General features: G+C 40.6%; 2 protein-coding genes across 3 annotated transcripts in view; both read left to right on the top strand.

Moving 5' to 3' along the window:
• Positions 1-6,813: 6,813 nt before the first annotated feature.
• mavs (mitochondrial antiviral signaling protein) lies at positions 6,814-12,696 on the top strand. Of its 2 annotated transcripts, none has more exons than XM_088432781.1 (5): positions 6,814-6,907; positions 7,904-8,026; positions 8,213-8,393; positions 9,112-9,650; positions 10,171-12,696. In XM_088432781.1, the coding sequence occupies exons 2-5, from the start codon at positions 7,904-7,906 to the stop codon at positions 10,585-10,587; spliced, it is 1,260 nt and encodes a 419-aa protein (XP_088288907.1). In that variant the 5' UTR covers positions 6,814-6,907; the 3' UTR covers positions 10,588-12,696. The 2 variants fall into 2 exon arrangements, with proteins under 2 accessions (XP_088288907.1, XP_088288908.1); XM_088432782.1 differs by lacking the exon at positions 6,814-6,907 and adding an exon at positions 7,019-7,130.
• A 220-nt stretch (positions 12,697-12,916) lies between these two features.
• pank2 (pantothenate kinase 2) overlaps positions 12,917-17,071 on the top strand; it is a 5,977-nt gene continuing 1,822 nt past the window's right edge. The window contains exons 1-5 of the mRNA XM_088432780.1: positions 12,917-13,324; positions 13,890-14,242; positions 14,710-14,963; positions 15,406-15,582; positions 16,237-16,360. Coding sequence (XP_088288906.1) covers positions 13,090-13,324; positions 13,890-14,242; positions 14,710-14,963; positions 15,406-15,582; positions 16,237-16,360 — 1,143 coding nt within the window. The 5' untranslated portion in view covers positions 12,917-13,089. The remainder of the gene's footprint in view (positions 13,325-13,889; positions 14,243-14,709; positions 14,964-15,405; positions 15,583-16,236; positions 16,361-17,071) is intronic.

Below are 17,071 nucleotides of genomic sequence, written 5' to 3' on the forward strand. Positions count from 1 at the left end.
ACCTTTGCATGTTCTTATACCTATCTTTGTTAAGATGTGTTATAGTCTGTAACAGTGAATATATTTTCATTGAAAGAAGTTGGACTTCATGGTGCATTCATTATCTGTTTGATTTATTAGTTTTGTAATGATTCTGATAACCTTTTTGAAAAATATATAATACTTTTTTTCATATCAAGACAATAGGGCATGGAATATTATGGAAAGCAATTCTGGATTAAAAAAAAGTGCTATTCAATAAACTTTGAAACACTATTTGTAGTGATATCTGTGGGCACATTCAGCATGTATTTTGCCTGTTTAATTTATGTTTGGTCTGCTGGAAATCTGCATCGCAAACATCGATGTGCATCTGTGTAAAACCGAACAAAATAAAAGCGTACAATTTTTTTGCAAAAGAGTCACAAAAACTGTTTAGCAGAGAGGTGTTTTGTGTTCCAATTGGTTTGCTCTCGATTTGAAAAGAAAACTGTTCTTCCCCTGCCACGGCATTTTGGAACTGCTCATTTGGATTTGCTGAGAGCTGCAAAAAAAACTTTAGAGCCTTCATGCACCCCCATTTAGCCTATACCGTTTTATTAGGACTTTTTTTTTTTAATTTAAAAAAAAATGTAATATTTTGTCAAAATCTATATTCCCCTTGAGTTTCTTCTTTGAAAATTGGATTGTGGACACAGCGTTCCATTACCACTAAAAGGCTGGACGCGGATGATAAACAAAACACTATCAGATATATGGACTCATCCCATCAAAAATCTAAGCTAACCCCGATTAGCCCACCTTTTAATCACAGATCAAAACACAATCCAATCTTTTTTTTTTTTTTTTTTACTGAACCATATCACATCTCCCGGTTGCATTCGCCGCTAATCCGCGCAAACGCTTCACGCTCGCGCGGGTCCAAATCCTACGAGGACACGAAAAGTCAAGAGTTCAACGTGTGCTAGTTTTTGATAGCAACATTCCCCACGTAGCTGTCAACAGTCGTCAAGTCTTGTTGTGCTAGCTTCTCTCCTTCGATCACAATCTCACGTACTGTACTTTCAAACCTGGATCGTTATGCTGACATTTTTCAAAAGTGCAATAATCTATTTTGTTATGTGCTTGTAATGTATATCATATATCCGGTTTATTGATTGAATACTTTGCAACTACTTGTCAAACGATAAAACTTGCTGAATAAAATCATTAAAAAAAAACACTAGTACAAATCTTTGAGTCTTTACATCTATTCTTTGCGTGTGTTCAGTCAAAGTATGTCATAATTTGTGTATTAAAAAAATATATGGTATCGGTATTAGTGACTACGCAAAATTTGAGTGCTTGTACTGGTACCAGTCTGAATAAAACCATTAAAAAATCCTAATACAAATTTTGGAGTGTTTCCATGTATTCTTACAGTTTTTACATGTATGTAAATATAAATAAAAGTGGTATTGGTATTTGTGACAACTCAAACTTTGAGTACTTGTATTGGTACCAAAAAATAAAAAAGAGCTTTTAAAAATTGCTAATAAACATCTAACGATCTTTACATGTTAAGACAAAGTTTGCCATTGTTTGTTAGTGGGAAATGTTGTGCATAAAAAAAAAAAATATATCAGTGGTATCGGTCCTTGGTATTGATATTTGTGACTACTCAAATTTTGAGTACTTGTACCGGTGTGAATAAAAACGTTAAACAATGCTTGTACAACGGTAATGAAGAAAAATCATATTTTACGAGCGTAATGTATAACAGAATATATTGGCAAATTTCATGCTAGATGACACATGGTAAATCTGAAGTATCAAAATGAGGATTTTTGTAACTCTTTGTTCATGTTTATCGCGTATTAGATGTATTATCACATTTACCGGGAACCCTTTTTGGTATCTCAGTTCCCGTGCGGCAATATCTGTCTAGTTGACAGTTGACACACGGTAAAACTGTTCTAAAAAGGACATTTATGAAAAAGATTTTTTTTAAATACATTTGGAAGCACATTAGCAGTATTAAAATGGAATTTTTGGCTACTTAACACACGACAAATGTATTCAAGCTATGAAAAAGAGGATTTTATAAGCGTTCTTGAAGGGTTAATGTGTAAAATTGGGCCAGCATGGCGTCTTCTCGCCGTTAACCTTTCATGGGCTGTGAAAAGGAGAAAAAAAAAAGCTTTTAGTGGCTTGTGTGTTTGGCAGTGGAGTGTTGAGCCCCGTGGCTGCCACGCGCCGGCTTTGACATTTCCCTCAGTCTCCAGTGAAAAGAAAGGTTACAGGTGAAAGAGGATTTCATGACAAAAAAAAAAAAACCTGAAAAGCTCTTGACTGCGATTGTGCGGCAGAACATCATTTATTCATGGACAGTATGGACGCTTGCTGCCAGCGTTTGTCCTCCTCCTGTTAATATTCTCTCTAGTAAATGGAGGAAATGGGGAAAACTATATTTGACACGCTTTTGAATTATTATTTGATTGGTTAGCTCATATGCAAGGAAACACATTTGGTGCTTGAGTTTTATGATAAGTATCTGGCTACTTGACACATGGTAAAACATGGAAATGTGAAAAAAAATATTGATGAGTCTTTGAATGATTATATTTGTTTAATTAGCTCACATGCAGGGAACCACATTTGGTACTTGAGTTTTATGGTAAGTATCTGGCTACTTGACACATGGTAAAACATGAAAATGTGGAAAAAAACTGATTGATGAGCCTCTGAATGATTATATTTGTTTAATTAGCTCACATGCAGGGACCACATTTGGTTACTTGAAATTTATAATAAGTACCTGACTACTTGACACATGGTAAAACATGAAAATGTGAAAAAAAAAAAAGATCGATGAGTCTTTGAATGATTATATTCGTTTAATTAGCTCACATGCAGGGAACCACATTTGTTACTTGAGTTTTATGGTAAGTATCTGGCTATTTGACACATGGTAAAACATGAAAATGTGGAAAAAAAAATGATTGATGAGCCTCTGAATGATTATATTTGTTTAATCAGCTCACATGCAGGGACCACATTTGGTTACTTGCAAGTTATGATAAGTACCTGACTACTTGACGCATGGTAAAACATGAAAATGTGGAAAAAAAAAAGATTGATGATCCTCTGAATGATTATATTTGTTTAATCAGCTCACATGCAGGGACCACATTTGGTTACTTGAAATTTATGATAAGTACCCGGCTACTTGACACATGGTAAAACATGAAAATGTGAAAAAAAAGATCGACGAGTCTTTGAATGATTATATTCGTTTAATTAGCTCACATGCAGGGAAACACATTCGCTCACTCATGTTTCATGCTTCAGTATTCGGCTACTTGACACATGGTAAAACATGGAAATGTAAAACAAATCATTTACGAGTCGTTGAATTGTTATATTTGCTTTGTTAACTCGCTAGTAGGGAACCACATTTGCTCACTTGAATTTTATGCTTCGATATTCCGTTACTTGACACATGGTCAATCTCGGAAATATAAAAAGCGATTTCCGAGTCATTCAATCATTGTATATGGCTAACTCATCTGCAGGGAGAAATATTTGTTCACTTAAGTTTTATGCATAACGTTTGAGTACTTGACACATGGTAAATCTTGGAAATGTAAAAAAAAATATTTGGATCGTATGAATGATTGTATTTTGTTAGCTCACACTCAGGGAACCGCATTTGGTCACTTAAGTTTTATGCTTTAAATTTTGGCTACTTGACACATGGTAAAATTTGGAAATGTGAAAAAATATTTCACTGATTCTATTTGCTTGGATGGGAACCATATTTGGTCACTTATGAAAATTAACATTTGGCTAATTGACACATGGTAATACCTGCAAATAAAAAAACAAATGTATGTGTCATTGAATCATTGTTTTTCGTTGACTCGCATGCAGGGAACCACATCTGCTCGCTAAAGTTTTATGCTTCAAAATTTGGCGAGTTGACACATGGTAAAATGTGGAAAGGTGAAAAAATATCGACTTTGAGTCATTCTTTTCACTTGGTTAACCCTCATTTGGTCATTTAAATTTCAGATTTTTTAAATTTGACATTTTTTTAGAATTTAGATTTCTTAGATTCGTGACTATTTTTCAATGTTTGGGCTACTTGACACAGGGTAAAATGAGAATTTGAAAAAAAAATTATTTGTGAGTCTTTGAATGGTTCTATTTAGTTAAAACTATATTTGGTACCATAATTGTTTACGGTAAAAGTAAGTTTTGGGCTGGACTATTTGGCTGAAAAAAAACCTCTAGGTTTGCTTTTGCAATATGGACATTAGTTCATCTGCTGGGCAGGTCAAAGGTCGTGCCGGCGGAGCTCACGCAAAGCGGGTGATGCTACTATGCTACAATGCGGCGTTCCTTTCGCCTCACTTGATAACAAAACCATGGCGTCTACCCGACATAAAAGAAAAATGTGCCTTTGGCGACTAGCATCTTTATTTTCCCTCCCGAGTTGCTATTTTGAGCTGGTCTTTTGCTGAGGAGGGGAATCTTTTTTTTTTCTCTTTCAATTTTCTTAATATCTCAAGAACCGCATCATATTTAGAGAAATAATCATCTAAAGTTATCTTCAAAAGAAAAGCCTTCACATTTAGCTTATTTGTTCTCAATCTAACAGAAAATGTGGATTGAAGTATTGGAGAATCTAGTTGGATTTTTTTCGTGGGACACATCCAACAATCGAACGGTATTTTTACCAGAAAAATTAATTTTTAATTAATTTTAATTATTTTTTTTTAATTAATTTTTTCCACACAAAAATTCTCTATCTTACAGATAGTGCATATATAATTTTTGGGAATCTAGTTGTATTTTTTTTCCTTGGTACACATCCAACTATCAAATCGTATTTTTACGAGAAAAATATGGATTTTTTTTTTTCCAGAAAAACATTCTCTTCTATTTTTTAAATCAAAAACATCAGAGTTTTTTGAGAATCTAATTGTAGTTTTCCCGAGGATTGAAAGCAACTATTGAATGGTATTTTTCTCAGAAAATTTTTGAAAAAAAATATAATTTTCCCCAATAAAATTTTCACTTGCAGAAAGTGCGTATATAATTATTTGAGATGCTAATTGTACTTTTTCCAAGGTACAAATGCAACTTTGGAATCGTATTTTTCATAGAAAAAAAAAAAAAGTTTTATACCCACAGTAATTCTCAATCTTACCGAAAGCGCGCATATGATAATGACGAAAAAGACTATGACCAAAACGTGCTGAAGACCTTTTGAGGTCAAAGGTCAGCGAGTGTCCGTCCCGCGTTTTTCTGTGGCTTTCTTGGTATGCGTCTCACTCAAGCGTGACGGAAGCGTCGTTGCCCCGAGCTCTGAGCGCCTCCCCTTTCTTTTTCTGTCTTGGCCCAATATAGAGTTTTTTTTCCCGCTTTTTTTTTTTTTTAACTGGGACATGGCAAACAAAGTGGTTTCTTATTTCCCCGAAAGCAACTTGGAGGATTCTGGGTTAAGGTACTTTGTTTTTTTTTTTTGTAAAGTTTTTTTGTAAAGGTGGGGGGGGGGGGGGGGGTGAAAGGAAGAGCAGTCTAATTGGACCTCTCGCTCCAAAGGGCACACATCATCATCATCTTAATCTTCATCATCACCATCATCATCAATGACATTTACATTGCACCCCGCGGCCATCTTTGATCATGGTACCAAATCTACATCCTGCCAGGACGTCACTCCACCGTCCATGTTGCTCACGTGGATCCTGTTTATTGCTCTCCAATGCCTACCAAGGCGACAGCGTGGAGATAACGCCCTCGTCTGGTTATTTTGGTGCACTGCAGAAGTTATGGACGTCCAAAATTGTAGTTTTTTTAAATTGTAGTTTTCTTATTCATTTGATTGGGATCCGATATCAATGCTCTGAATAACAGCAAAACCAGAACACGCTGAAACTAACAGTTGCACATTTATTATAAAATTATGGTTTTCATTGTATACTTTTGCTTCTATTTAGTGTTCATATTTATTTAAAACTAACCAATTTTGTTTTTGGACACTATCGTCTGTGCAATGCCAAAAAGGCATTCTATTCCATCCTATTCCATTCTAATAAATCAAGACAAAATTCTGCGAAATAGTAATAATAAAAAATATGAATTACTATACATCCGTATTAATTATTAATAATGAATCATAATTCATTTTTTATCATTATGTATTAATTGTTTTATAAATTATATATTGCTAATAAATAATGATCTATATGCTAATGAATTCTAATAATTATTTCTGACTTTGAATAAGAACACGTTTTCAAACGTGGAACTCATCAATATCCAATTTTAGATCATTTAAAAAAAAACAAAATAAAATACGTGACAGTTCAAAATTTCTGTCCCTTTATTTTGCGTAATCATATTAATGTGTTACATAATGTGTCTACATATGGAACTAACACAAATATTGCTTTACATTCCGTTGTAAAAAAAAAAAAATGTTATTTGATGGTTGACATTTTTGACATTGGATTTTAATGTGGGCGCCGTGAGGCTCGAGTTTACCTGTTCTCCAAAAAGAAGGAATAAATGTTATATTTTAAAAAATACATCATAATTATGATTGACTGTTTTTCTAATGCTTCTCGTCCTTGTCCGTGTGCGCGGATTATCTTGACGGGATTAGAGACAGATGTAAAGCAGAAATCGAGATCAAATCTAATCCTAACGGCAGAGTGTTGACGTTGGATTAGGAGCCATTTAGCCACGCCCCTTGAAAGTTCACCCCCTCGCTGATTGGTCTTTACATAGACGGACGCCTTTTTCGTCCAATGGGAATGCGGAAAGGGCGGCGCCGGGGCAGATGTGCGTGGAAAGGAGCAGCAGCGACTTTAGTGCCGGATTTGGACTTCAGGTGAAGCCGAGCCGAGCAGCACCAGCAAGACCACTCACACCAAAGGTGAGTTTAGACCACTTTATTCCGCGATTTTGCGCACCTCCGCAAAACAAATGACGTTTTATTCACGCGACTGCAGCGCTTGGGGCGCTATGACGTCAACGACTCCATGTTGACCCCAAAACGCACGGAATATAAAAATATACTCCAAATTCCTTTTCGAGGAGTTTTAACACACCCTGGTATTAATGTGAGTCATCGATGTGCCGCTAAACAGGTTTGAGAGGCGAGTACCAATTATGATCCATCCGTTTCTTGAGTTGTTTTTGTTTGAAATATTTTTAAAAGAGAGTTACACTGTGATCTTAATATGATCACGTGACCATTACACGCGTTGTCGGAATATTACACAGAGGTCAAGCGTTGCCCTTGTGTCAAGGAGCTGCCAGGTTTCCTTGTGTGTGTGTGTGCTTCCGTGTTAATCTGCAATCTGTCGTGACAGCACACACACGTACACACAACGCTTTTACACACAAAGCAATGAAGTCATTTTAAGTGCGGTGACACCTCAAGCACCTGAGTCGAAGTGAGTTGAGGACATCCAGGCCCCAAAAGTGACAAGCAGAAGACTTTTTTTAGTGACGGTGCTCAATGTTTAGTGCAAACAAAAAGAAAGTGGACAAAACACAAAATAGCTGAGGGCAAAAAAAAAAACCAGACATTTCCATAGGGAGCGAAAGGTGATTAATGAGTGATATATTTGCTTGTTTTTCCTCCCTCCTTGCTCATGCATTCCAAGACAAATTTGTCTTTGTGTTTGGGCAGTTTCAGTTTCGGCTAATCACAGCTCACTTTTACTTTCACTTTCACTTTCAGCGTTCCAGAAGGAAATGAGGAAAAAAAAACCTACTGTTGATTTCTTTTCTTTTTTTTCTTACAGAAGAGAATTAGAGTGACGTAAAGGTGTCAAACCTACAGCCCGCGGGCCGGTTCTGGCCCACAAATGCTTTTAATCCGGAACACAATAAATCGGGAAACAATTGTACATTTTCTTTTCAGATGTCGTTTGCCAGCGACCAGCTCTACAGCGGCTACCTGCGCACCAACATGCCCACCATCGTCACCAAGGTCAAAGTTCGAGAGATCGTGGTCCACTTGCCGTGCCTGACCGATCACGATAGGGTGACGCCCTTTTCTGCTGTTACGTTAGCTTTAGCGTGTTAGCAGGGGGCTTCGCGATCGGTAAACGAAGCCTCGTGAAGCTTTGATATGGCGCTCTTTGTTTAAATGAATTTCCATTGCGCCAGCTTTGATATTTTGAACGAAGGGCGTCTTACGTTCCGTTAATTTCCAAATGTGCGGCGGCAGGAGACCATCGAGGCCAAGCGGGAGATGTGCGGCAACTTCAACGGCATGGTGCTGCTCCTGGACTGCCTGAAACGCCGCGAGAGCTGGCCCGAGCACTTCATCCGAGCTCTGGAGAATTGTCAGCACGGCGCCATCGCCGCCGAGGTCCGAGCCGAATACGACAGGCTCAGGGGCGCCGCCGGTAAGTTCCTCGTCTTTCGATTGGTCGACGGTGGGAGTGAGAGGAGCTGTTGCCTTGGTTCCCATGTTGAACATAGATCATTTATTCTTTTCTTGTCCAAAGTGGCGACCAAGTCGGGTAAGTCGACTTAAAATGTAAGTCAACTAAAAATATCCGCCTGGAAGCTCAGCCGGAATCATGTTTGCACGGCTGTTTTCTACACGACCTTTCTTGAAAATGTACGCGATGTTGGCTCGGGGAAAGACACCCCCAAAACATGGCAGATCCCAAATTTGTGATTATTACCAATTATGAAAAAAGTTTCAAAATTACTGTCATTTCCTATTATTGCTACGTGGAAAAGGCAAACCACAGCAAGTACTTCAGAGGAAACAAAACATATATGCAAAGACCGTCTTGACATACGGCTCCGTTGCTTGTTTTGGTGCACCACCTAGTGGCCGAATGACTTCAGAACATTTAAGGATTCAGTAGTTAGCGACCTTTCATTCAAGACAATATTAGCTTCCCATTATCCAAGAATTTCATGTGATTGCTAATCGCTTATCATAGGCAAAATTTTGGGTGCCTTAGAATTCATATGTATCGACGATAATTAACAAATTAATAGTTACATACACTCACTCCAATTTATTTTCAATCTCATTAGATTATTTAAAAAAAAAAGGGATGGTTGGGCAAATCAATTAATTCCTTTTCATCATTTTTTTCTGTGTAGATTCCACCCCCAGCTCAACTCCGCCCACGGCGGTCAAGGCTGACGTCCATCCGGCTCCTTCCCCCACTCACCAGGGGCCGGGACCCCAGACCGCCGGACCCAGCCAGGCCGCCGCTTCTCCGCCCTCCCCTCCTCCGGACAAACCCGAACCTCAAGTCCAAACCCCCGCGCCTGCTCCCCCGCCCGTGTCGGAACCTCCTCTCGCCTCTCCCACGCCCCCACAAGTCCAGGATCACCCAGAACCGGAGGAAAGCTCCGAATCAGATATGGCAGATGCCCCAGCGATGGCTGAAGAGGTTTCCTTCAGTTTGGACCCGCCACCTGAACCCGCCCAGGATGTGGAACCATGTGAAACAGCCCTCTGCGAGGTGATGGAAAACTCAGCGGAAAATCCCGCCCGCTCGGATGCGGGTGACGCTCCCTCGACTCCTGAGAAGTCCCCCGTGCAGGAGACCGCCCCGACTGAGGAGAAACTCCCTCCTGACGTCGTTACCCCGCCCCCTGAGGATAGGTCCGACGCTCCGGATACGGATACAAAGGTGAAAAGCATAAGGGTTATTCATAAAACATTTCAAGTTTTTCAATTATCAAAAAATTCAGCTCATTTTTATACTTTACAATATCATATCGCAGTCCGGATTAAACCCATTTGCGTGCCAAAACCGGCCCGCGGGTCATATGTTTGACACCCTTGATTTACAGTACATATTATATGATAATATTAATCTAGTAATGCTTGACTGATGAATTGAGATGGCGTTAAAAGTCAATTCAATTGATATTTTTAATGTTCCAATTATTTTGCTCACAAATTGAAAAGAAAAATGTACTTTTCCTGTCACCGGCATCCAACATAAATTGCTAATGCCACCTGCCTTAACACAAATTTTGATCATCGCTTCACACTTCTTTTGACTTTATGGTATGTCTTTTCAAGCTGGATTCAAAACAATATTAAAAAGCACAAAATTAGATTTTCTGACACATTCAAAGCTGTGACAGATCATGGATTATGAACGTTATCTTTACGTTCCTGGTTGCTTCTTTTTCCACTTTTAGATGGTTGCGGAGAACTGTACGGTGGAAGGAAGTACCCCCGCAAGCCCCGTGGCGCCCGACGACGCACCAGTGTGCCTGAGCTCGCCCCACACGCTCTGTTCTCTGGAGCCGTACTCCGGTGACTCGGACCGTCTGGAAATGAGCGCGCTCAATGAAGACCCCGATGACGAGGTGCAGGTGAACGTGGTGCACGTCTCACAGCAGCCGTCGGCGCTGAACCTGGACGGCCAGCGCGTGCTCAACGGCGCCGCCGCCAAAGAAGTCTCGCCCGTCCCGGAATCCGCCTCCAAGACTTTATCCCCCGAGCCCGAGAAGCCGCCCCCTCGGAGCAAGCTGGGTGCAAACGCCAAGTTTTTGGTGACGGCGGTGGGAGTGGGCGCCTGCGCATTATTGGTGGCGTGGAAGATGAAGCATTGAGGAGGAGAGCTTTAGCTACAAGGCAGTGGTTCCCAACACACTGTACTAGGCACATAAACTCTACTCACTAGCCCACTGGCTCGCTTGCCCACTTGCTTGCTAGCCTGCCAGCCAGCTAGCCCGTTAGCCCACAAGCCAAATAGCTTGCTAGCCTGCTAGCTCAATAACTAAAAAGAATGCTAGCTATGAACTCACAAGCCCGCGAAGCCACTATGTTGGTAGTTACTTGCTCATTAGCTGGCTAATTCTCTAGCCCACGGACCTGCTAGCCCACTTACTTGCTAGCGAACTAACTCGCTAGCCTGCTAGGCCACTGGCTTGCGAGCCTATTGGCTCTCTAGTCCGATAGCCCACTAGATCACTAGCATGCTCAATAACTAGCACACTTGCCCACTTTCCCGCTAGCTATTTTTCTAGCTATTTTATGATGTCCTATCTTTCTGTAAAGCAGGGGTGTCAAACTCGTTTTTGCTTGCGGGCCGCATAGAGGAAAATCTATTCCCAAGTGGGCCGGACCAATAAAATCATGGCCCAAGTAGGCGGGACCAATAAAATCATGGTATATAGTTATATAACTTTAAAACAACAACTTTTATTATTCTTTTTTTGATAATGTCCAAAATAGCACAGGCACATCACTATAATCATAAAACGCTGACATTACTATTATTCACAAAACATTTCAAGCTTTATTGAAAAAAATTCAGCTCATTTTTATACTTCACATAATGATCTTACACCCTTTTGGGGGTCATATTCGGCCTGCGGGCCGTATGTTTGACACCATTGATGTAATGCGTCCCTGGGTGTCCAAAATGAATGCATTATTTTTAGTACAAGCATATTTATCAATTCTCTCACCAGTCCACTTGCACACTAGCTCGCTAAGACTCACTAGCTTGCTAGCCTCCTAGCCCGCTAGGCCACAAGCTATTTTCACAACTAGCTTATCTATTTTATGATGTTCTATCTTTTAGTAAAGCGTCCCTGGGTTACCAGAAACGCGCTGACAAATGCATTATTAGCTTGTTTGCCCATTATCTCACTTGCTTAGCATCTCGCTAAGCCGCCAGCTCACTAGGCCGCTTGCACGCTAGCTCGCTAGCCCCCAGACCACTAGCTTGCTAGCCAGCTAGGCCACTGGCTCACTCGCAAACTAGTTTGCCAGCTCACCTTGTTGCTAGCCTGCTAGCTTGCTAGTATACTTTCTAGCCTACTAATTGGCTATTTTTCATGACATAATTGATGTGCCGAAGCACATTGGTTGGGAATCAGCGCTTTATGGAGAAAGGTGCCTTATTGTTGGAAAAGAATCAGATGGTGGTTTTAAGGCTAAATGCTAAGTTTGTAGTCTCAGCACTTTGTAGATATTTTTTTTTATTTATTTGAACATACATTATTGTACTATGCTGGATATTCTTAATAGGTACCTTAAGAACACACTGTTATTTTAATGTCATGTTGTAATTGAGTGATTAGAATTTTGAAGCTGAATTTTTGGGCCATATTTGATCATTAAAAAGTTAAATTGTCTATTTAAAAGCTGTACAGTTTATTTTAATAACTCAGTAAAAATGCAAATATTAATTTTAGTGTTAGAGAAATTGTCTGTTTTGGGGTAGTCATTTTTTAAAACCTGTAAGGTCATATTTTCTTTAAATTCCTGACTATCATACAAGTGTAAAAAGAATCTCACTATTTTTCACAGTGAAAGGCAAACAAATCAGCTTTGATATGAATTGATGGTAATGGTCTTTTGCAGGGTCAAACTTTCACCGTCAAAATCTTTTTTGTATTTGTGGCTGCTATACAAGTGTAAAAAGAAGCCGTAAAATTGTGAAATTGTTGGTAGCACTGATGCTGCTTACTGGTGAATATGTGCACAGTATAACAAATACTGTTTTTCTGAGAAAAAAAGGGCCTGTAGTATGATATGAAAATTGAAACAAAAAAAAATCATGGTGGTTTTCATGTTTTCATTTTCGGTTGATTCTGGTTTGGGTTTAGATATTAAGTCAAATTTACTTAAGCTGCTTCAGTGGTCCAATTTGTTAGAAGGAAAACAACTTAGTGAGGTTTTATAAGCAAAATAAACGATTAATTTGGAAATTATGTGTTTGTAATATTGTGTGCAGCTCTGAAAACAAATAAGGAACCCAATTTTTCTTTACAGGTTTTGTTAGTTATTAAATTCAACAAAAGAAACTTTAATATACACTAATAAATAATTTTGTATCATTATGACGAAGGCGTGTTTTTGCGATATCTGAAGTTGTGATTGGCTCCTCGCCCGTCAGTCGTCTATTGATCACGCCCACCCCACACAGAACACAGTAGGAAAAGCAAAGCGGCAAATTAATTTAGCTAGTTAGCTGCAGAATTAGCCTTTTCGTCCTCGGCGCTTTTTTGTCCCCTCATAAACATCATCAAACCCTCGCGCCCCGTTGCCAGTAACAACCGCATCTATGTCGTAAATTAGCACACGTTTTTTTTTTTTTTTAAATGGCATCTAACGGCCACCACCAACAGAAGGATGACAGCGCGGGCTACGAGGATGAAACGCCCAGGAAGAAGCAGCCGCGCTCGGCCAAAGACGTTCCCGGTTCCGTCTGCCGTCTCCCGAGCGAGGCCGACAAAGAAGCGTCTGCCGCGCCGGCCGGAAGTGCTCCGTCGTCCCGCTGCGCCTCCGACGCGATGCCGAGGCTTCGGAGCGACTCCGTGAAGAAAAGCAGGCCGCGTAAGTGTTGTCTCTAACAAAAATATGAATTTATTTTTATTGACTAAGGAGAATACTTTTATAATCTTAGAGTGAAAGACTAGTCTTTTTTTTCAAATGTATTAAACATGTATGAATAAAGGAAAATGTCGGAGTTAATTCGCGGGCTTTATCTTCACAGTAATGGCGGACATTCACGTTACAAGGTAATATTTGCGTTATGAAGTGATGGGAGTCTGTTGCTGTTTTGCAACAAAATGGCGTTGGCCATACACAGTTCTTCCGATGATGATGATGATCATCGGGCTCTGGGGTTTGTGGATGAAGCTACTTGCCGTCATGTGGTCGACATCATCATTATCATCTGACACCCCCTGTCACTTTATTAGGTTCAGGCTTGTCATTCAAATCAATGAAAAACAAAGTTTTATTATGTATTATTATATATAGTTGTCAGTCGTCGTTGATATAGAATAGATATGAGATTGGGCTGCCGTTTAGTATGCATAGTATGCGTGTAGTATTTTTTTTTTATTGTGTATAGGTTTTGATATTGTTTTTCTGGATGCCGCAATTTGAAACGTAGCCTTCCCGTGGTTCGGCATGGACATCGGTGGCACGCTGGTCAAGCTGGTGTACTTTGAGCCCCGCGACATCACGGCGGAGGAGGAGCTGGAAGAGGTGGAGAACCTGAAGAGCATCCGCCGCTACCTGACGTCCAACACGGCCTACGGCACCACCGGAATCCGCGACGTGCACCTGGAGCTGCGAGACTTGACGCTGTGCGGCCGCACGGGCAACCTGCACTTCATCCGCTTCCCCACGCACGACCTGCCCGCCTTCCTGCATATGGGCCACAGCAAGCACTTCTCCAGCCTGCGCACCAACCTCTGCGCAACCGGCGGCGGCGCCTACAAGTTCGAGGCCGACTTCCGCACGGTGCGTTAGCTGATGTTTGCCTAAAATTTTACGCTAAAAATATGCATAGACCTGTGTTTTTTGTTTGTTTTTTTCAGGATAATCTGAGGAGACAAGAGAACTCATATTTAGAATCCATATTGGCATAAAACAAAAAACTTTATTCAAGTAGTTTTTAGCCTATGTTTTTTGAACAACTTTTTTAATAATTTGCACACATCTTTGTTGTACAATTCTAACAAAATCTTCCGGGCCTTTAGTATTCATTTAGCATATGTTGAAATTGGGAATTAGTGGGTGTTCCCAATTTTTTTGACTGCTACTGCCTTACATTCAATCGTGACAAAACAATTGTTTTGATTGCGCAACATCAAGTAAAAGCTTCTGTATGAACATCATGGAATTGAATGAAATATGTACTTGTCATTAATTTGGCCATTCGTAGACCCTTGACTTTTTTTTTTTGACATGTCATTGTCGGGAGTCAGCTGGCCGACCTGCAGCTGCACAAGCTGGACGAGCTGGACTGCCTGATCCGCGGCGTGCATTACATCGACGCGGCCGTGTCCGGCGGCCCGTCCGAGTGCTACTACTTTGAGAACCCGGCCGAGCCCGAGCACTGCGTGCAGCGGCCGTACGCCCTGGAGAACCCCTACCCGCTGCTGCTGGTCAACATCGGCTCGGGCGTCAGCATCCTGGCCGTCTACTCTCAAAACGACTACAAGCGCGTTACCGGGACCAGGTGCTGACAACTTTTCTCTTTTCGAATCCGGGAATGGGTCGATAACAGATTCTGACGGCATGATAACCTAGAGCAAAAATACCATGGTATTAAAATTACACTTGTAATTTATTTTTCAATCCATTGATCACACACTGTTTTAAAAAAAAAAAGAATATTTGGTACATTGGTAAGATGTACCATGTTTTTACGATAAATACATTAAGATTTCTCTTGTTTTATTAATTGCTTTGAACAATTTACATTGCCAAGTCACCGGTAAGATATAGACCTCATGCCGCATGCCAAGAAGGTTAAAAAAAACAGCTAATTATTTTCAGATGTGACCAGTTGCAAGCACTAGTGATACCATATTGTAGAACTGCACCACACTTCCATTTCCATTTGCATTTTCCAATGTCCCTAAATGAAACAAAAGCTCAACGGCGGTGTTGGTTTTCAGCCTGGGCGGGGGCACCTTCCTGGGCCTGTGCTGCCTGCTGACGGGCTGCTCCACCTTCGAGGAGGCTCTGGAAATGGCCTCGCAGGGGGAGAGCACCCGCGTGGACAAACTGGTCCGCGACATCTACGGAGGCGACTACGAGCGCTTCGGACTGCCCGGCTGGGCCGTGGCCTCCAGGTACGCACGCGCCCTTCCCTCTCTGCCCGTAAGATGACACGCACGAGCCGCAGGTCACGATATCTTTGCCGATACCAGCCTTGGCCGTTTTACAGTCAGAAGGTAGAAGAATAGAATGACCGTTTATTGCAGTTAGAACAGTATTCCCGCGTTAGAATACATGGCTTTTTATTTTTTTGGAAGGTTATGTACAGTCTCAAAAGTATAACTCAAGAAATGAGCAGTCGGTCTGAAATCAAAAGTGGTTTTGAACATAGCAACAAGAAACCATCAGCTTCTAGATGTGTGTGAAAATAGGAAAAAGGTGTTGTGTAAAAACACTGAAGAAAATGGATGTCCATTTTGAAAACGTCACTGACTAAAACGAACATTACAACAAGTTCAGTCGTGTGTGTTTTTCTAAAACATGAATCTTGAATAAATACATTTTCTTACTAGAGAGATTATAATTTTGTCGGCATATTTCGATTTAGAAAAATCTGACCTCGACTCTCCTAAACTTAAAGCGCCCAAAAGATGAATCTCGCTTAAACCTTAAAACCCAAGAAAATGTTGAAAATCGCTCGATCATTTGAATCCTTTTGTGCGGGGAAAAACGTCATTTCTGGCAACGCTTTTTCACACGCCGTCGCCTACTGTCCCTGGCCTCACCAGTTTTGGCAACATGATGTTCAAAGACAAGCGGGAGTCGATTTCCAAGGAGGACCTGGCCAGAGCCACGCTGGTCACCATCACCAACAACATCGGCTCCATCACGCGCATGTGCGCCCTCAACGAGGTGAGTCCATGCGCAAAAGGCGCCTGGACGGCGGACGCCTGTCCCGAATGCCTCCAGCCTCTTTACGGTGCTGCCTTGTGGCGTTTGGATCAAGCAGCATTGTACAGGGCTATGAAGGCGCCGGGGTCGTCGGCGGCAGCGGCGACGCCATTCACCAAGTCAACGCTCTAGTCAAATCATCAGAACGGGTGCCGCAAAATTTCTTGGAACACTGTCAATCAATACTGACTCAATATGTAGTCGGGCCACTAAAAAAGCTTCTCATTTGACTTCTGTGAGTTTGAGGCTTTTTTTATCAGAAAAAATACAATTAAAATGAAAAATGTTTTCCTTCAAGTACAACATTTTTGGGATGATTTTTGTTGTTAGGTGTCATTTTTCTTTATAAATTAAAATTATTATGACTTTTATTCTTCAATCAAGGATTTTTAAAAACGTAAGAAAATGCCTTTCTTTTTGAAATATTACATGGAAACGGATAAAAATAACTTGGGAAGTAAAATTATTAAGGTGATAGCTGGTTTTATTTCAAGGTATCGACAGGCGCGTTGGCAGCCGATACTAGTATTGCTCTCATGAACTAGCAATGACCCATTAGAATAGATATTTGTTATATTTCCTCAAATTAGGTTAGGTTTTTTGGTGACATTTTCTCTTATCAAATGTATCAAGAGTCATGGAGTCATCAAGAGTCTTAACAAATGTATCAAG

Source organism: Hippichthys cyanospilos, chromosome 14 (genome assembly GCF_059441005.1).
Source record: "Hippichthys cyanospilos isolate Australia breed blue-spotted pipefish chromosome 14, RoL_Hcya_1.0, whole genome shotgun sequence".
NCBI classification, from domain to species: domain Eukaryota; kingdom Metazoa; phylum Chordata; class Actinopteri; order Syngnathiformes; family Syngnathidae; genus Hippichthys; species Hippichthys cyanospilos.